The sequence below is a fragment of the Bombina bombina genome, chromosome 4 (genome assembly GCF_027579735.1).
Source record: "Bombina bombina isolate aBomBom1 chromosome 4, aBomBom1.pri, whole genome shotgun sequence".
In the NCBI taxonomy this organism is placed as follows: Eukaryota; Metazoa; Chordata; class Amphibia; order Anura; family Bombinatoridae; genus Bombina; species Bombina bombina.
The window spans coordinates 388,822,086-388,843,699 of NC_069502.1; the positions used below are offsets into that span (position 1 = coordinate 388,822,086).

General features: G+C 38.0%; 1 protein-coding gene across 1 annotated transcript in view; it reads right to left on the reverse strand.

Moving 5' to 3' along the window:
• GNB4 (G protein subunit beta 4) overlaps positions 1-21,614 on the reverse strand; it is a gene marked incomplete in the record, with an annotated part of 752,069 nt that overhangs the window by 18,316 nt on the left and 712,139 nt on the right. Inside the window, 1 exon segment of the mRNA XM_053710164.1 lies at positions 11,592-11,808. Coding sequence (XP_053566139.1) covers positions 11,592-11,808 — 217 coding nt within the window.

Sequence of the window (21,614 nt, forward strand, 5' to 3'; positions counted from 1 at the left end):
ATAAATCTTCTAAATAGTTCTTGTACATAAAATGTAAGAATGGAAATATATAAAGCATAAACACTAATGGATTTTGCATGTAAAAGTATATCATAATACCTTATTACAAACCATAGCTAAAGATAAACATTTATAACATTTAAAATAAATGAACTTAGCTTTGGTAGAACTGAAACTCAGTTAAGCGTTTTTCCAGAAGTGGCTTCTGATTCAGGGTCAATCTGAGACATCTTGCAATATGTAATAGAAAAAACAACATATAAAGCAAAAATGATCAAATTCCTTAAATGAGTTTCAGGAATGGGAAAAAAAAATGACAATAAACAAGCTTCTAGCAACCAGAAGCAATAAATAATGAGACTTAAATATTGTGGAGATAACAATGACGCTCGAATTTTTTAGCGCCAAAAAAGCCGCCCACATCATTTGGCGCCACATCCGGTAAAGCCGACATTTTTTGGCGCAAAAACGTCAAAAAAATGACGCAACTTCCGGCGACACATATGACGCCGGAAATTACAAAAAAAAATTCCGCCAAGAATGACGCAATAAAATGAAGCATGTTCAGCCCCCGCAAGCCTAACAGCCCACAGGAAAAAAGTCAAATTTTAAGGTAAGAAAAAATGATTTATTCATATGCATTATCCCAAATATGAAACTGACTGTCTGAAATAAGGAACGTTGAACATCCTGAATCAAGGCAAATAAATGTTTAAACACATATATTTAGAACTTTATATAAAAGTGCCCAACCATAGCTTAGAGTGTCACAGAAAATAAGACTTACTTACCCCAGGACACTCATCTACATGTAGTAGAAAGCCAAACCAGTACTGAAACGAGAATCAGTAGAGGTAATGGTATATATAAGAGTATATCGTCGATCTGAAAAGGGAGGTAAGAGATGAATCTCTACGACCGATAACAGAGAACCTATGAAATAGACCCCGTAGAAGGAGATCATTGAATTCAAATAGGCAATACTCTCTTCACATCCCTCTGACATTCACTGCACGCTGAGAGGAAAACCGGGCTCCAACCTGCTGCGGAGCGCATATCAACGAAGAATCTAGCACAAACTTACTTCACCACCTCCACAGGAGGCAAAGTTTGTAAAAACTGATTTGTGGGTGTGGTGAGGGGTGTATTTATAGGCATTTTGAGGTTTGGGAAACTTTGCCCCTCCTGGTAGGAATGTATACCCCATACGTCACTAGCTCATGGACTCTTGCTAATTACAGGAAAGAAATGCTGTTTAAATATTGTTGGTTTAAATATGTTTTGATCCTGCTTATCTATATCTATTCCGATGTGGTTTTATCTGTTGTTGCTTCCCTACGTTTAATTTTAAACGGCTACATACACTTTGACTGATGCACACTGCGAGGCAGCCTTAGAACTATTCATGCATTTATGGCATAGCGGAGGCATTGTGGATACATTGGCGCCCTTTTATACTCCTGAGTGTTTCCTGTGGTGTTTAGGGGGGGCCCCTAGGGTGACAAAATTAGAACTGAACGGGGGGTCAGTGGTATGTGCGCTGCCTCAGAACACAGAGGGGATCAAAATAGAATAGTAATATCAGTGCCCCACTTGGCGGTCTACGGCCGGGACCGCTGTTGGGAGCCCAAATGTCACTTATTATCGTTAACATGAGCTACACCTAATTGGAGAGTGCTATGAGCCGTACTATAACCCTTTGATTTTTGCCTAGAGAATGCAACGCAACAATTAGTTGGAAGTGTATACATATAGCCACTAGGTTTAATAATGTAGATTATACTAGTTTGGAAATAAGTCCTGCATGGTTGAGTTTCATTTTGTTCCGTTATGTAGTTTATTTTTCATGGTTTTCTCTTTGGTTAGGCCACAAAAATGGCCGCTTGCCTCTGTGAGTTGTATGTTAATATAAGACCCAGTCCTGACCGGTACATCTATATAAATCCTTAAAAAAAAAAAAAAGCAAATAGTTTCATGATACCTTTGAATATGATGATGTACGTTTATGTAAACTTTCCTTTCTGTTATATGTTGAAAATAACGCTAGTATAAAATGAGGGTAGATGTCTTTATCACGCGAACACAGATATGTTTCTCAAGACTATTGTATTTGGCCTGCATTTCCCATCAGATTGAACACCACACACATATTGTAACTCTTGTGTTACATGTGCAATCTTTTAAGTCAAAATTATAACCCCTTGGACTCTGAACTATACTACTACATAGGTCCAAAAGTGGCCTTACATTCTGACATCAAGGGATGAATGATGAGGACTTTTAACATCCACTATAAACCAGAAATGTCTTGAATGCCTTGTTTAAGTTTTTCATATGTGTTAATGCTTTTTGACCTCAATAAAAAAATTTAAAAGCCCACGGGAATGAGCTGTAATTCTCTGAGGCGGGGCCTGACCCGACTCTAAATAAGCCTGATGAATCAAAAGCTTTAACCAAGATGCCAAGGAAATGGCAGAAGCCTTCTGACCTTTCCTAGAACCAGAAAAACATAATTTATGTAAGAACTTACCTGATAAATTCATTTCTTTCATATTAACAAGAGTCCATGAGCTAGTGACGTATGGGATATACATTCCTACCAGGAGGGGCAAAGTTTCCCAAACCTTAAAATGCCTATAAATACACCCCTCACCACACCCACAAATCAGTTTAACGAATAGCCAAGAAGTGGGGTGATAAGAAAAAAGTGCGAAGCATATAAAATAAGGAATTGGAATAATTGTGCTTTATACAAAAAAATCATAACCACCCCAAAAAAAGGGTGGGCCTCATGGACTCTTGTTAATATGAAAGAAATGAATTTATCAGGTAAGTTCTTACATAAATTATGTTTTCTTTCATGTAATTAACAAGAGTCCATGAGCTAGTGACGTATGGGATAATGACTACCCAAGATGTGGATCTTTCCACACAAGAGTCACTAGAGAGGGAGGGATAAAATAAAGACAGCCAATTCCTGCTGAAAATAATCCACACCCAAAATAAAGTTTAATGAAAAACCTAAGCAGAAGATTCAAACTGAAACCGCTGCCTGAAGAACTTTTCTACCAAAAATTGCTTCAGAAGAAGAAAATACATCAAAATGGTAGAATTTAGTAAAAGTATGCAAAGAGGACCAAGTTGCCGCCCTGCAGATCTGGTCAACCGAAGCCTCATTCCCAAACGCCCAGGAAGTAGATACTGACCTAGTAGAATGAGCTGTAATTCTCTGAGGCGGAATTTTACCCGACTCAACATAGGCAAGATGAATTAAAGATTTCAACCAAGATGCCAAAGAAATGGCAGAAGCTTTCTGGCCTTTCCTAGAACCGGAAAAGATAACAAATAGACTAGAAGTCTTACAGAAAGATTTCGTAGCTTCAACATAATATTTCAAAGCTCTAACAACATCCAAAGAATGCAACGATTTCTCCTTAGAATTCTTAGGATTAGGACATAATGAAGGAACCACAATTTCTCTACTAATGTTGTTGGAATTCACAACTTAGGTAAAAATTCAAAAGAAGTTCGCAACACCGCCTTATCCTGATGAAAAATCAGAAAAGGAGACTCACACGAAAGAGCAGATAATTCAGAAACTCTTCTAGCAGAAGAGATGGCCAAAAGGAACAAAACTTTCCAAGAAAGTAATTTAATGTCCAATGAATGCATAGGTTCAAACGGAGGAGCTTGAAGAGCTCCCAGAACCAAATTCAAACTCCAAGGAGGAGAAATTGACTTAATGACAGGTTTTATACGAACCAAAGCTTGTACAAAACAATGAATATCAGGAAGAATAGCAATCTTTCTGTGAAAAAGAACAGAAAGAGCAGAGATTTGTCCTTTCAAAGAACTTGCGGACAAACCCTTAACCAAACCATCCTGAAGAAATTGTAAAATTCTCGGTATTCAAAAAGAATGCCAAGAAAAATGATGAGAAAGACACCAAGAAATATAAGTCTTCCAGACTCTATAATATATCTCTCTGGATATAGATGTACGAGCCTGTAACATAGTATTAATCACAGAGTCAGAGAAACCTCTTTGACCAAGAATCAAGCGTTCAATCTCCATACCTTTAAATTTAAGGATTTCAGATCCTGATGGAAAAAAGGACCTTGAGACAAAAGGTCTGGTCTTAACGGAAGAGTCCACGGTTGGCAAGAGGCCATCCGGACAAGATCCGCATACCAAAACCTGTGAGGCCATGCCGGAGCTACCAGCAGAACAAACGAGCATTCCTTCAGAATCTTGGAGATTACTCTTGGAAGAAGAACTAGAGGCGGAAAGATATAGGCAGGATGATACTTCCAAGGAAGTGAAAATGCATCCACTGCCTCCGCCTGAGGATCCCGGGATCTGGACAGATACCTGGGAAGTTTCTTGTTTAGATGAGAAGCCATCAGAACTATTTCTGGAAGTTCCCACATTTGAACAATCTGAAGAAATACCTCTGGGTGAAGAGACCATTCGCCCGGATGCAACGTTTGGCGACTGAGATAATCCGCTTTCCAATTGTCCATACCTGGGATATAAACCGCAGAGATTAGACAGGAGCTGGATTCCGCCCAAACCAAAATTCGAGATACTTCTTTCATAGCCAGAGGACTGTGAGTCCCTCCTTGATGATTGATGTATGCCACAGTTGTGACAATGTCTTATCTGAAAACAATGAACAACTCTCTCTTCAGAAGAGGCCAAGACTGAAGAGCTCTGAAAATTGCACGGGGTTCCAAATATTGATCGGAAATCTCACCTCCTGAGATTCCCAAACCCCTTGTGCCGTCAGATACCCCCACACAGCTCCCCAACCTGTAAGACTCGTATCTGTTGAGATTATAGTCCAGGTCGGAAGAACAAAGAAGCCCCCTGAACTAAACGATGGTGATCTGTCCACCATGTCAGAGAGTGTCGTAAAATCGGTTTAAAGATATTAATTGAGTTATCTTTGAGTAATCCCTGCACCATTGGTTCAGCATACAGGGCTGAAGAGGTCGCATGTGAAAACGAGCAAAGGAGATCGCATCTGATGCGGCAGTCCTAAGATCCAACATTTCCATGCATAAGGCTACCAAAGGGAATGATTGTGACTGAAGGTTTTGACAAGCTGATATCAATGTTAAACTTCTCTTGTCTGACAAGGACAGAGTCATAGACACTGAATTTATCTAGAAACCTAAAAAGGTTACCCTTGTCTGAGGAATCAATAAACTGATTGGTAAATTGATCCTCCAACCATGAACTTGAAGAAACAACACAAGTCGATTCGTATGAGATTCTTCGAAAATGAGAAGACTGAGCAAGTACCAAGATATCGTCCAAATAAGGAAATACCAAAACCCTATTCTCTGATTACAGAAAGAAGGGCACCGAGAACCTTTGAAAAAAATTCTTGGAACTGAGGCTAGACCAAATAGTAGAGCCACAAAACTGGTAATGCTTGTCTAAAAAGAGAATCTCAGACACTAAAAGTGATCTGGATGAATCGGAATATGCAGATACACATCCTGTAAATCTATTGTAGACATATAATGCCCTTGCTAAACAAAAGGCAGGATAGACCTACAGTAACCATCTTGAATGTTGGTATCCTAACATAACGATTCAATAATGATAGATCCATAACTGGTCTGAAGGAATTGACCTTCTTTGGTACAATGAAGAGATAAAATAAAACCCCAGCCCCTGTTCCAGAACTGGAACTGGCATAAATACTCCAGCCAACTCTAGATCTGAAACACATTTCAGAAATGCTGAGCCTTGCTGTGTCAATTGGGACACGGGAAAGAAAAGAATCTCTTAGCAGGAGGCCTTAACTTGAAGCCAATTCTGTACCTTCCTGAAACAATGTTTCTGAAACCAGAGATTAAGAACGGAATTGATCCAAATTTCTTTGAAGAAAACGTAATCTGCCCCATACCAGCTGAGCTGGAATAAGGGCCGCACCTTCATAGGTACTTAAGAGCTGGCTAAAGGATTCTATAAGGCTTGGATATATTCCAAACTGGAAATAGTTTCCAAACTGATACCGCTCCTGAGGATGAAGGATCAGGCTTTTGTTCCTTGTTGTGAGGAAAGGAACGAAATGATTATTTACCCTGGAAAGAAAGGGAAAGCAAAGTTGACTTAGAAGACATGTCAGCATTCCAAGTTTAATCCATAAAGCTTTTCTAGCTAAAATAGCTAGAGACATATACCTGACATCAACTCTAATGATATCAAAAGATGGTATCACCAATAAAATTATTAGCATGTTATAGAATAATAATAATGCTATAAAATTATGATCTGTTACTTGTTGCGCTAAAGCATCTAACCAAAAAGTTGAAGCTGCAGCAACATCCGCTAAAAATATAGCAGGTCTAAGAAGATTACCTGAACATAAGTAAGCTTTTCTTAGAAAGGATTCAATTTTCCTATCTAAAGGATCCTTAAATGAAGTACTATCTGCCATAGGAATAGTAGTACATTAGCAGGAGTAGAGACAGCCCCATAACCTTAGGGATTTTTGTCCCAACAAACTCTAATCTGTCAGATGGCACAGGATATAATTTGCTTAAACGTCTAGAAGGAGAAAATAAATTACCCAAATTATTCCATTCCCTGGAAATTACTTCAGAAATAGCATCAGGGAGATAAAACACTTCTGGAATAACTACAGGAGATTTAAAAACCTTATTTAAACGTTTATATTTAGTATCAAGAGGACCAGTATCCTCTATTTCTAATGCAAATAACACTTCTTTAAGTAAAGAACGAATAAATTCCATCTTGAACAAATACAAAGATTTATCAGCATCAACCTCTGAGACAGAAACCTCTGAACCAGAAGAACCATTATCAGTATCAGAATGATGATGTTCATTTAAAAATTCATCTGAAAAAAAGAGAAGTTTTAAAAGACTTTTATGTATACTAGAAGGAGAAATAACAGACATAGCCTTCTTAATGGATTTAAAAAATAAAATCTCTTATGTTATCAGGAACACTCTGAAAATTAGATGTTGACGGACAGCAACAGGTAATGTAACAGTACTAAAGGAAATTTTATCTGCATTAATAAGTTTGACATGACATGCAATACAAATAACAGCTGGAGAAACAGATACCAAAAGTTTATAGCAGACTTAGCTTGGTAGCTCCAGCACTGTGCAGTGATTTTCCTGTAGTAACTTCTGACTCAGTTGCAACGTGGAACATCTTGCAATATGTAAAAGAAAAAAACAACATATAAAGCAAAATTGATCAAATTCCTTAAATGACAGTTTCAGGAATGGGAAAAAAATGCCAGTGAACAAGCTTCTAGCAACCAGAAGCAATAAATAATGAGACTTAAATAATGTGGAGACAAAAATGACGCCCATATTTTTTAGCGCCAAAAAAGACGCCCACATTATTTGGCGCCTAAATGCTTTTGGCGCCAAAAATGACGCCACATCCGGAACGCCGACATCTTTGACGCAAAATAACGTCAAAAAATGACGCAACTTCCGGCGACACGTATGACGCCGGAAACGGAAAATAATTTTTGCGCCAAAAAAGTCCGCGCCAAGAATGACGCAATAAAATGAAGCATTTTCAGCCCCCGCGAGCCTAACAGCCCACAGGGAAAAAAGTCAAATTTTTGAGGTAAGAAAAAATATGATAATTCAATGCATAATCCCAAATATGAAACTGACTGTCTGGAAATAAGGAAAGTTGAACATTCTGAGTCAAGGCAAATAAATGTTTGAATACATATATTTAGAACTTTATAAATAAAGTGCCCAACCATAGCTTAGAGTGTCACAGAAAATAAGACTTACTTACCCCAGGACACTCATCTACATGTTTGTAGAAAGCCAAACCAGTACTGAAACGAGAATCAGTAGAGGAAATGGTAAATATAAGAGTATATCGTCGATCTGAAAAGGGAGGTAAGAGATGAATCTCTACGACCGATAACAGAGAACCTTATGAAATAGACCCCGTAGAAGGAGATCACTGCATTCAATAGGCAATACTCTCTTCACATCCCTCTGACATTCACTGCACGCTGAGAGGAAAACCGGGCTCCAACTTGCTGCGGAGCGCATATCAACGTAGAATCTAGCACAAACTTACTTCACCACCTCCCTTGGAGGCAAAGTTTGTAAAACTGATTTGTGGGTGTGGTGAGGGGTGTATTTATAGGCATTTTAAGGTTTGGGAAACTTTGCCCCTCCTGGTAGGAATGTATATCCCATACGTCACTAGCTCATGGACTCTTGTTAATTACATGAAAGAAAGATAAATAGACTAGAAGTCTTCCTGAAATCTTTAGTAGCTTTAACATAATATTTCAAAGCTCTTACCACATCCAAAGAATGTAAGGATCTCTCCAAAGAAATCTTAGGATTAGGACACAAAGAAGGAACAATTTCTCTATTAATGTTGTTAGAATTCACAACCTTAGGTAGAAATTTAAATGAAGTTCGCAAAACTGCCTTATCCTGGTGGAAAATCAGAAAAGGAGATTCACAAGAAAGAGCAGATAATTCGGAAACTCTTCTAGCAGAAGAGATGGCCAAAAGGAACAACACTTTCCAAAAAAGTAGTTTAATGTCCAAAGAATGCATAGGCTCAAACAGAGGAGCCTGTAAAGCTTTCAAAACCAAAGACTCCAAGGAGGAGAGATTGATTTAATGACAGGCTTGATACGGACCAAAGGCTGTACTTTAACGAAAGGAATGAAAACGGTTAGAAGCTTTAGATTTACCCTTAAGTCTTTTATCCTGAAGAAAAAAAACTCCCTCCCCCCAGTGACAGTTGAAATAATCGAATCCAACTGAGAACCAAATAACTTATTACCTTGGAAAGAAAAAGATAGTAATCTAGACTTAGATACCATGCCAATATTTGAGCCACAAAGCTCTTCTAGCTAAAATAGCTAAAGACATAGAATTAACATCAATTTTGATGATACAAAAAATGGCATCACAGATAAAGATTAGCATGTTGAAGCAAGCGATCAATGCTAGACAAATCAGGATTCATTTCCTGTTGCGCTAAACTTCCCAACCAAAAAGTTGATGCAGCTGCAACATTAGCCATAGAAATGGCAGGCCTGAGAAGATAGCCAGAATATAAATAAGCTTTCCTTAGATCAGATTCAAGTTTCCTAACTAAAGGGTCTTTAAAAGAAGTATTATCTTCCATAGGAATAGTAGTATGTTTAGCAAGAGTAGAAATAGCCCCATCAACTTTGGGGATCTTTTCCCAAAACTCCAATCTAACTGCTGGCAAAGGATACAATTTTTTAAACTTTGAAGAAGGAATAAAAGAAGTACCAGGCCTATTTCATTCCTTAGAAATCATATCAGAATAAGCATCAGGAACTGGAAAAACCTCTGGAGTAACCACAGGAGGTTTTTTAACAGAATTTAAACGTTTACTAGTTTTAATATCAAGAGGACTAGTTTCCTCAATATCCAAAGTAATCAACACCTCTTTTAACAAGGAACGAATAAACTAAATTTAAAATAAAAAAGTAGATTTGCCAGTGTCAATATCTGAGGAAGGATCTTCTGAATCAGATAGATCCTCATCAGAGGAGAATAATTCAGTATGTTGTCGGTCATTTTAAATTTCATCAACTTTATGAGAAGTTTTAAAAAAGACCTTTTACGTTTATTAGAAGGTGGGATGGCAGACAAAGCCTTCTGAATCGCATCAGCAATTAAATCTTTTATATTCACAGGTATATCATGTAAATTAGATATTGAAGGAAAAACAGGCATTGTACTATTACTGATGGACACATTCTCTGCATGTAAAAGCTTATCATGACAACTATTACAAACCACAGCTGAAGATATAATCTCCACAAATTTACAAGATGCACTTAGCTTTGGTAGAACTGTTATCAGGCAGCAGGGTTCCAACAGTGGTTTCTAAGACAGGATCAGATTGAGACATCTTGCAAATGTAAGAGAAAAAACAACATATAAAGCAAAATGATCAATTTGCTTATATGGCAGTATCAGGAATGGGAAAAAAATGCAAACAGCATATCCCTCTGACATAGAAAAAGGCAAGAGGCATATAGGAATGGGGTTCTAAATAAAGAAATTACTTGGCGCCAAGTATGACGCACAACGAAAACTGATTTTTTTTTTGGCGCTAACAACATCCGGAAATGACATAGTCACGTCATTGTTGACACAACCTTTTGCAAGGAACATGGCGTCAACTAAGACACCGGAAATGAACGAATTTGCATCATTGGACATACCTTTGCGCCAAAAAAAGACGCAATAAATTTTGGCATTTTGCGCCCTTGCAAAACTAATTTTGCCAGCGAAATTGAATGAAAAAGCAGTCAATTGAAAAAAAGACTATACCCAGGTAAGAAAAATATTTTCCTAAATATGTATTTTTCCCAAATATGGAACTGATATTCTGCAAAAGGAAATATATATAAACCTGACTCATGGCAAATATAAGTACAATAGATATATTTAGAACTTTATATTAATGCATAAAGTGCCAAACCATAGCTGAGAGTGTCTTAAGTAATGAAAACCTACTTACCGAAAGACACCCATCCACATATAGCAGATAGCCAAACCAGTACTGAAACAGTTATCAGTAGAGGTAATGGAATATGAGAGTATATCATCGATCTGAATAAGGGAGGTAGGAGATGAATCTCTACGACCGATAACAGAGAACCTATGAAATAGATCTTCCGTGAGGAAAACCATTGCATTCAATAGGTGATACTCCCTTTACATCCCTCTGACATTCACTGTACTCTGAGAGGAATCAGGCTTCAAAATGCTGAGAAGAGCATATCAACGTAGAAATCTTAGCACAAACTTACTTCACCACCTCCATAGGAGGCAAAGTTTGTAAAACTGAATTGTGGGTGTGGTGAGGGGTGTATATATAGGCATTTTGAGGTTTGGTAAACTTTTCCCCTCCTGGTAGGATTGTATATCCCATATGTCACTAGCTCATGGACTCTTGGCAATTACATGAAAGAAAACAGACTCAATTTTAAAAAGACAGGTAGAAAACGCATTATCCAAACTGCTTAGGACCGGAAAAGGTTTGGATTTCGGAATATTTGTATTTTTAAAATGATGCATTTAGGAGAGGGGATGGAACCAAATGTCTTATGTCATTTAGGCAATATTTACATGTCATAATACAGCTCATACATGTAAGCTAAAGGTAGTTTTATATAATGCTGTATACATAGTACTTTCAGAAAGATGGTACAGTACTTTAATCAGAAAGGTGATATTTGTTGTTTTAAATAAATAAATACTAATTGTATTTTAGAAGACAAAAAAGCAAATCAAAGACACAGACAGAGAAGATTGTGACAAAAAATAAAATTAAGAGTTTGGGTTTCAGAAAAAGTTTGGATTTTTGAACTCTGGATTTTAATATTTTTTATATCGTTTAGCTCACAAATGTCTTTTAGGCGCAGAGAGAACACAATTTCAGCAAGGTCAGAATAAAAGCAGACAGATTTTGTTAGGAGTGTATGACCACATAAATACATCATTATTAGCACTAATAAAATATATATGACATCTTCTCTTGATAGTAGAGCAACTCACCTGCTCGTTCTCCTTTCAATGTGTCCCATACATTGCAATTGAAGTCATCATATCCAGCTAGCAGGAGGCGACCACTTTTGGAAAAAGCTACTGAAGTGATGCCACAAATGATGTTATCGTGAGAGTACATCATCAGCTCTTGGTCAGCACGCAGATCAAACAACCGACAGGTAGCATCATCGGAGCCAGTAGCGAATGCATGACCATTGGGAAAGAACTTAAAGGGAAAAAAGTACCACAAACTATTATTATCATCGTCGACAACAACCGCAAGTAAGATCAGCTTTTAATACAAAACTTTATACATGTTCGGTAATTTCAAACTATTTAGCTTTTATTATTCCTTCGCTAATTTGTTACTCTGTTTACAGTTTCCATAATAGTACAAACACTATATAATGTATAGTAATGGGCAAAACCATCAGTTTATAAACCTAAATTTGTGTCTGGGTTTCACTACGACAAGTCATAATAGAACAGCATGCGCTTATAAATTCATTATGAGTTACTAACTTTTACACATAATAATTCTATTCTACAAACAGGGCTGTTAAACCGGGGGCATTCAAGGAAATTGTGACCAAAACTCTTAAAAACACTGACATAAAACACCATTTATCCTGAAAAATACAATATTCATACATTGGTTAAAGCCATCAAGAGATTCTCTATTTTTTTAAAAATAAATTTTCACCAAAGGAGTATATTTTTACGTGTGCACAATAGATATGAATTATATATGAATTTAAACAAATATTAAATGCTGATTAAAGCCATAGAAACTAAATTTATGCTTACCTGATTCATTTTTTTTCATGTTGGCGAGAGTCCATAATCCATTACTCATGGGAATTATACTCCTTTGCCACTAGGAGGAGGCAAAGATTCCAAAACTCCAAGAGACCCTAAATCCCCTCCCACCTTACTGGAAACTAGTCTGATAGCAAAGTCACACACACAAAAAAAAGAAGACGGTAGGAAAAGAAAATAAGTGCAAAAAAAACAAACAAAACAAAAACAAAAGCAGGGAAAAGAGAGAGAAAAAAAAAGAGGTGCATCCTTTAACTGTTGCCAGAAAACAGAATCAATTCTTAAAAATAATGGGCAGGGGCTTATGGAGTCTCACCACCATGAAAGAAATTAATCAGGTAAGCATAAATTATATTTTCTTTCATAAATTTGGTGAGAGTCTACAATCCATTACTCCTGGCCTGGGAAATAATACCCAAGTAAAAGAAGTCCATGAGTAATCAGACATCTACTATTGCAAATATATTGGATGAATAGCTGGGGGGGGGGGGGGGTTATGCAGATGTTTACAAGAATATTTAATGCCCAGAAAAAGCGGTCTGAAAGACTTTCCTACCAAAAACTGCTTCAGAAGAAGCAAAAAACATCAAAATGGTAGAATTTAGAAAACGTATGTAAGGAAGACCAAGTAGCTGCCTTGCAAGTTGGATCAACCAAGGCCTTATTCTTAAAGGCCAAAGAAGTAGCAACTGATATGGTAGAATGGGCAGTAATCATTTTAGGAGGAGACTGACCAGCCTCCAAGTAAGCTTTATAATTCAAAAGCTTCAACCAAGAGGCTAATGAAACGGCAGTAGCCTTCTGGTCCTTTCTAGAACCAGAAAAATTAACAAACAAGCTAGAAGTTTGTCTAAAATCCTTCAAAGCTCTGACCACATCCAAATTATGGAGAAGCCTCTCCTTAGAATTCTTTGGATTAGGACAAAATAAGGGAAAAACAATCTCACAATTGATATTGTCAGAAGAAGCCACCTTAGGCAAACAAAATCAAACAGTTCTCAAAACTGCCTTATCTTGAAGGAAAACAAGATAAGGAAGCAAATAAAGAGCAGATAATTCTGAAACCTTTCTAGCAGAATACCCAAAAGAAAATACACCTTCCATGATAAAAGCTAAATATCCAAATCATGCATAGGTTCAAAAGGAGGAACAAGATAAACTCCTAAAACCAAATTAAGATTACATGGAGGAGAAATTGGTTTAATCATGCTTAAATCCTCACGAAGGCCTGGACAAAATTCTGACTATATGAAAAATTTAGCAATTTTCTGCTGGTCCTTTAAAAAAGTAACAGATAACCCCTTATCTAAATCATCCTGAAGAAATTGAAGAATTCTAGGAATTATAAAGAGTGCCAAATAAACCCATGCTCCACACAACTGAAAGAAAAGCCTTTCAAAGCGTGTGCTACATTTTCATTGTCACAGGTGTACAGGCCTGAACAAAAGTTTAAATGACAGAATCAAAACCTATCTGCCTTAAAACTATGTGTTCAATAACCCAGCTATCAAGTCTAGATATTTTAGATCCTGATGAAAAAATGGACCTTGTGACAGAAGGTTGTGATGGAGAGGAAAAGGGCCACAGAGGACAACTGGACATCTGCACCAGATCTGCAAACCAAGTTCTGCAATCAGGAATACTGAATAGACCTCATGCTTGATCCTAGCTCTTACCCTTGGTAATAGAACAAGAGGAGGAAAAAAAAGGAAATTTATGCTTAGCTGACAAATTGATTTCTTCTACGATACGACGAGTCCACGGATTCATCCTGTACTTGTGGGATATTATCCTCCTGCTAACAGGAAGTGGCAAAGAGCACCACAGCAGAGCTGTCTATATAGCTCCTCCCTTGACTCCACCACCCAGTCATTCGACCGAAGGTATAAGAAGAAAAAGTAGAAACTAAAAAAGGTGCAGAGGTGACTGAAGTTTGAAAACAAAAATATAATCTGTTTAAAATGACAGGGAGGGCCGTGGACTCATCGTATCATAGAAGAAATCAATTTATCAGGTAAGCATAAATTTCCTTTTCTTCTACTAGATACGACGAGTCCAGGGATTCATCTTTTACTCGTCGCAGCCTTACAAATCTGTTCAACAGAAGCATCGTTTTTAAAAGCCCATGTGGAAGCCACCGCTCTAGTAGAATGAGCCGTAATATTTTCAGGAGGCTGAAGTCCAGCAGTCTCGTATGCCAGGTGGATGATGCTTTTCAACCAAAAAAAAAAAGAGAGGTAGCCGTAGCTTTTTGACCCCTACGCTTTCCAGAATAAACAATGAATAGAGAAGATGTTTGACGGAAATCGTTGGTCGCTTGTAAGTAAAACTTCAAGGCATGAACCACGTCCAGGTTATGTAACAGACGTTCCTTCTTAGACGAAGGATTAGGACACAAGGAAGGAACAACAATTTCCTGATTAATATTCTTATTTGAAACAACCTTAGGAAGGAATCCAAGTTTAGTACGCAAAACCACCTTATCAGAATGGAATATAAAATAAGGCGAATCACATTGTAACGCAGAAAGCTCAGAAACTCTTCGAGCAGAAGAGATAGCAACTAAAAACAAAACTTTCCAAGATAAAAGCTTTATATCTATGGAATGCATGGGTTCAAACTGAACAACCTTGAAGAACATTGAGAACTAAATTCAAACTCCATGGCGGAGCAATTGGTTTAAACACAGGCTTGATTCTGATTAAAGCCTGACAAAAAGACTGAACGTCTGGGACATCCGCCAGACACTTGTGTAGTAAAATTGACAAAGCAGAAATTTGTCCCTTTAAGGAACTAGCTGATAATCCTTTCTCCAATCCTTCTTGGAGAAAGGACAAAATCCTAGGAATCCTAACCCTACTCCATGAGTAGCCCTTGGATTCGCACAAATATGGTAAATTTTTCTAGTGACAGGCTTTCGAGCCTGAATCAAAGTATCAATGACAGACTCAGAGAATACCCACTTAGATAAAATCAAGCGTTCAATCTCCAGGCAGTCAGCTGCAGAGAATTTAGATTTGGATGTTGGAACGGACCTTGGATGAGAAGGTCCTGTCTCAATGGCAGTTTCCACGGTGGCAGAGATGACATGTCCACTAGATCTGCATACCAAGTCCTGAGAAGCTCTCTCCTGTTTGATTCTTGCAATCAGACGAGGTAGGAGAGGAAATGGAGGAAACACATAAGCCAGGTTGAACGACCAAGGTACTGCTAGAGCATCTATCAGTACGGCTTAGGGATCCCTTGACCTGGATCCGTAACGTGGAAGTTTGGCATTCTGACGAGATGCCATCAGATCCAATTCCGGTGTGCCCCATTGACGGATCAATGCCGCAAACATCTCCCACTCCCCCGGATGACTTAGAAAATCCGCTTCCCAGTTCTCTACTCCTGGGATATAGATTGCTGATAGAAGGCAAGAGTGAGCCTCTGCCCATCGAATTATTTTGGAAACCTCTATCATCGCTAGAGAACTCTTTGTTCCCCCTTGATTGATATATGCTACAGTCGTGATATTGTCCGACTGGAATCTTATGAATTTGGCCAAAGCCAACTGAGGCCACACTTGAAGCGTGTTGAATATTGCTCTCAGTTCCGGAATATTGATTGGTAGTAGGGACTCCTCCTGAGTCCAAACACCCTGAGCCTTCAGGGAATTCAAGACTGCACCCCAGCCCAAGAGGCTGGCGTCCGTCGTCACTATGACCCATGCTGGCCTGCGGAAGCACATTCCCTGGGACAGATGATCCTGTGACAACCACCAAAGAAGAGTGTCTCTGGTCTCTAGATCCAGATTTATCTGAGGAGATAAATCCGCATAATCCCCATTCCACTGTCTGAGCATGCACAGCTGCAGTGGTCTGAGATGAAAGCGAGCAAACGGAACGATGTCCATTGTCGCTACCATTAATACAATGACCTCCATACACTGCGCCACTGATGGCCGAGGAATGGACTGAAGTGCTCGGCAAGTAGTTAGGATCTTTGATTTTCTGACCTCCGTCAGAAAAATTTTCATGTCTACCGAGTCTATCAGAGTTCCCAGCAGTGTTAATTTCGTCGACTAAAACTAGACTAAAATGACTATAAAACTAAAGAAATTCTAATGACTAAAATACGACTAAAACTAAAATGGCATTTTAGTCAAAAGACTATGACTAAAACTAAATCAAAATTACATTTTAGTCAAAAGACTATGACTAAAACTAAATCAAAATTTGCTGACAAAAACATTTTATGCAAGGTGTTATAATCAATCCATATCCAATTACTGCTCTTTTGTAAAATGTACGAAACTTCATTTTATTAAATTTTAAGAAATATAAAGACATGTTATATACCACAACAGTTAAATCTGTTAAATCTGTATTGCATGGTCAAACCTTAATACCATAAATAAAAACAGTTTAATAAACCTTTACTCCAGGAGTATATAATGAGTTTGGAAGTTCTAGAACAGTGCTAATATCGTTGCCGAAAATTCTATAGGATTCTTCCTATAGAAATAAGCATAACCTATGAATATGGGTTTAAGTTATGCTGTGCCTGTGCTAGCTGCAGAAACTTTTTGTTGTGTTGAGTTACTTGATACTTGTTTTAATTATTAACAGAGAACTGTTAAAGTTTTTATATTGTTTAAATAATGCATTACACTTTAACTACACCCCTTAGATTTTAGTAGACTAGTCGACTAAATCTACTGGAGATTTAGTCGACTAAAATCTACTGGAGATTCAGTCGACTAAAACTAGACTAAAACTAAAACAATTCAGATGACTAAAATACGACTAAAACTAAAATGGCATTTTATTCAAAAGACTAAAACTAAGACTAAATTGAAAATTGCCGTCAAAATTAACACTGGTTCCCAGGAATGGAACACTTGTCTGTGGAACTAGTGAACTCTTTCCTATATTCACCTTCCACCGGTGAATTCTTAGAAAAGCCAACACGATGTCCGTGTGAGATTTGGCTAGATGATAAGTTGACGCCTGAATCAAAACATCGTCCAGATAGGGCGCCACTGCTATGCCCCGCGGCCTTAGAACCGCCAGAAGGGACACTAGCAGTTTTGTGAAAATTCTGGGAGCTGTGGCCAACCCGAAAGGAAGGGCCACAAACTGGTAGTGTTTGTCCAGGAAGGCGAACATGAGAAATTGGGGATGATCTTTGTGGATTGAAATTTACAGATATGCATCCTTCAAGTACACGGTGGTCATATATTGACCCTCCTGGATCATTGGTAAAATTGTTCGTATAATCTCCATCTTGAACGATGGAACTCTGAGAAATTTGTTTAGGCATTTGAGATCTAAAATCGGTCTGAAGGTTCCCTCTTTTTTTGGGAACCACGAACAGATTCGAGTAAAACCCCTGCCCCTGTTCTAGTTTTGGAACTGGACAGATTACACCCATGGTATATAGGTCTTCTACACAGCGTAAGAACGCCTCTCTTTTTGTCTGGTCTACAGACAAACATGAAAGATGAAATCTCCCTCTTGGGAGAAAATCCTTGAATTCTAGTCGATACCCCTGGGTCACGATTTCTAATGCCCAGGGATCCTGAACATCCCTTGCCCAAGCCTGAGCGAAGAGAGAAAGTCTGCCCCCTACTAGATCCGGTCCCGGATCGGGGGCTGCCCCTTTATGCTGTCTTGGTAGCAACAGCGGGATTTTTGGCCTGTTTACCTTTATTCCAGATAAATAATATATCAAAGCGCCAGCAGATACGGCAGGGTTCAGAATAAAACCATAAGCACTTAACAGCTTAATGAAGAATAAAAGTTTAATAAAAACAGAATCTTAAAACAATCTTCTAAAAACAGCTGGTGGTACAATATCTTATACCATTACCATACAATTCGGTACACATACAAAAAATGAATTTATAACATACAACACATCATCTTAGATGGATCCATGCATTAACAGTTTATATTTATACACAATGACAAATGTTCAATTACTACTTAAAATTGTTCCCAAAGGTATTTATGTTCACAAATTTGAATTGATAAGGATGCAACTGTCCCTATCCTGTTTCCCTGATGTTCCGTGTGTGTATTCGTGTGAGCGAGTTGGGGTTATGGCTGCAACCTTACTTGCAATCAATCCTTATGTGTTAAGAGCCGGAAAAGGGAGAACCGATACACTGTACCTCGTTAGAGGTTCAGTGGCGGTGTTCCGCTAGCGGAATAGATAAAATATTGGACTATGTACGTTTAGAGCCTAAAAATAATGAAAATATAATTGTGTCAAATGTTTTAAAAGTTAAAAAATGAGTGTTGGTGCTGATATATCAAAAATAAATAAATTTGGTGATCTTAAAAGTAACACTTAGGAACTATGTTCTTACACAGAAAACAATATGTGTGTATAAAATCACTCCCAAATAAACAGTGATATATATCCAAATGAAAAAACGTGTGCTCAGTGGATGCAAAAAACTACAAAAAACCATGGAGGACGATTTAACAATTTCCACTAGTAACCAGCATGATTGGTCCAAATAACAGCGGATAGACAAAGTCTCATAAAACATAAATCAATGGTAAATGTTCGTTGGAGTGCTCCTGACAGTTTGCAAGATTAATTCCTCTTTAGGTTGTTCAAAAGAGTCTGTGTGTGGTGGTTTTTCTTGTAGCGGGGATTAGGCTTTCAGCATAAATAGGCAGGTAACAGTTTTCAAACAAATATAAGAATTGAATTGTAACTCACCAGTCGACGCGTTTCGGTCATACACTGACCTTTCTCAAGTGAGACTGAGTCTTGAGAAAGGTCAGTGTATGACCGAAACGCGTCGACTGGTGAGTTACAATCCAATTCTTATATTTGTTTGAAAACAATCTGCACTATTATACACTTTTTTTGGCAGAAGGATTAAACACCCAGGTTACGCTGGATCTGTTACCTGCCTATTTATGCTGAAAGCCTAATCCCCGCTACAAGAAAAACCACCACACAGATTCTTTTGAACAACCTAAAGAGGAATTAATCTTGCTAACTGTCAGGAGCACTCCAACGAACATTTACCATTGATTTATTTGTTTTATGAGACTTTGTCTATCCTCTGTTATTTGGACCAATCATGCTGGTTACTAGTGGAAATTGTTAAATCGTCCTACATGGTTTTTTGTAGTTTTTTGCATCCACTGAGCACACGTTTTTTCATTTGGATATATATCACTGTTTATTTGGGAGTGATTTTATACGCACATATTGTTTTCTGTGTAAGAACATAGTTCCTAAATGTTACTTTTAAGACCACCAAATTTATTTATTTATTTTTGATATATCAGCACCAACACTCATTTTTTAACTTTGAAAACATTTGACACAATTATATTTTCATTATTTTTAGGCTCTAAACGTACATAGTCCAATATTTTATCTATTCCGCTAGCGGAACACCGCCACTGAACCTCTAACGAGGTACAGTGTATCGGTTCTCCCTTTTCTGGCTCTTAGCACATAAGGATTGATTGCAAGTAAGGTTGCAGCCATAACCCCAACTCGCTCACACGAATACACACACGGAACATCAGGGAAACAGGATAGGGACCGTTGCATCCTTATCAATTCAAATTTGTGAACATAAATACCTTTGGGAACAATTTTAAGGAGTAATTGAGCATTTGTCATTGTGTATAAATATAAACTGTTAATGCATGGATCCATCTAAGATGATCTGTTGTATGTTATAAATTCATTTTTTGTATGTGTATCGTATTGTATGGTATTGGTATAAGATATTGTACCACCAGCTGTTTTTAGAAGATTGTTTTAAGATTCTGTTTTTATTAAACTTTTTATCTTCATTAAGCTGTTAAGTGCTTATGGTTTTATTCTGAACCCTGCCGTATCTGCTGGCGCTTTGATATATTATTTATCTGATTTTCCCACGTCTTGACCACTAGGGGTCATTTATCAGAGCAAAGGGTTTATTAGCAGTAGGCGCTTAGTGTCCACTCCAATTTGGTCTCCAGACTGACTTGGATTGCGCAAAATTCCCCTCCTGCTTTGTGGCGGAGGAGGAAGTAGAGGGTCCACCTTTAAAATTTCGAAAGGAACGAAAATTATTTTGTTTAGCTCTCATCTTAACTGTCTTGTCCTGAGGAAGGGCATGACCTTTACCTCCAGTAATGTCGGAAATGATTTCCTTTAGTTCAGGCCCGAATAGGGTCTTACCTTTAAAAGGAATAGCTAAAAGTTTAGATTTTGATGACACATCAGCAGACCAAGACTTACGCCATAACGTTCTATGCACTAAAATGGCAAAGCCTGCAATTTTTTGCTGCTAATTTAGCCATTTGAAAAGCAGCATCGGTAATAAAAGAATTAGCTAACTTGAGAGCCTTAATTCTATCCAAAATATCATCTAATGGGGTCTCAATCTTAAGAGACTCCTCTAGAGCTTCAAACCATAAAGTTGCTGCAGTAGTAAATGGAACAATGCATGCTATAGGTTGTAGAAGAAAACCCTAATGAAAAAACATAATTTATGCTTACCTGATAAATTTATTTCTCTTGTAGTGTGTTCAGTCCACTGGTCATCCATTACTTATGGGATATATTCTCCTTCCCAACAGGAAGTTGCAAGAGGATCACCCAAGCAGAGCTGCTATATAGCTCCTCCCCTCACATGTCATATCCAGTCATTCGACCGAAACAAGACGAGAAAGGAGAAACTATAAGGTGCAGTGATGACTGGAGTTATAATTTTAAAATTTAGAACCTGCCTTAAAAAGACAGGGCGGGCCGTGGACTGAACACATTACAAGAAAAATACATTTATCAGGTAAGCATAAATTATGTTTTCTCTTGTTAAGTGTGTTCAGTCCACGGGTCATCCATTACTTATGGGATACCCATACCAAAGCTAAGTACACGGATGAAGGGAGGGACAAGGCAGGAACATTAAACAGAAGGAACCACTGCCTGTAGAACCTTTCTCCCAAAAACAGCCTCCGAAGAAGCGAAAGTGTCAAATTTGTAAAATTTGTAAAAAGTATGAAGTGAAGACCAAGTTGCAGCCTTGCAAATCTGTTCAACAGAGGCCTCATTCTTAAAGGCCCAGGTGAGCTGTAATTCTTTCAGGAGGCTGCTGTCCAGCAGTTTCATAGGCTAAACGTATTATGCTACGAAGCCAAAGAGAGAGAGAGGTAGCCGAAGCCTTTTGACCTCTCCTCTGTCCAGAGTAAACGACAAACAGAG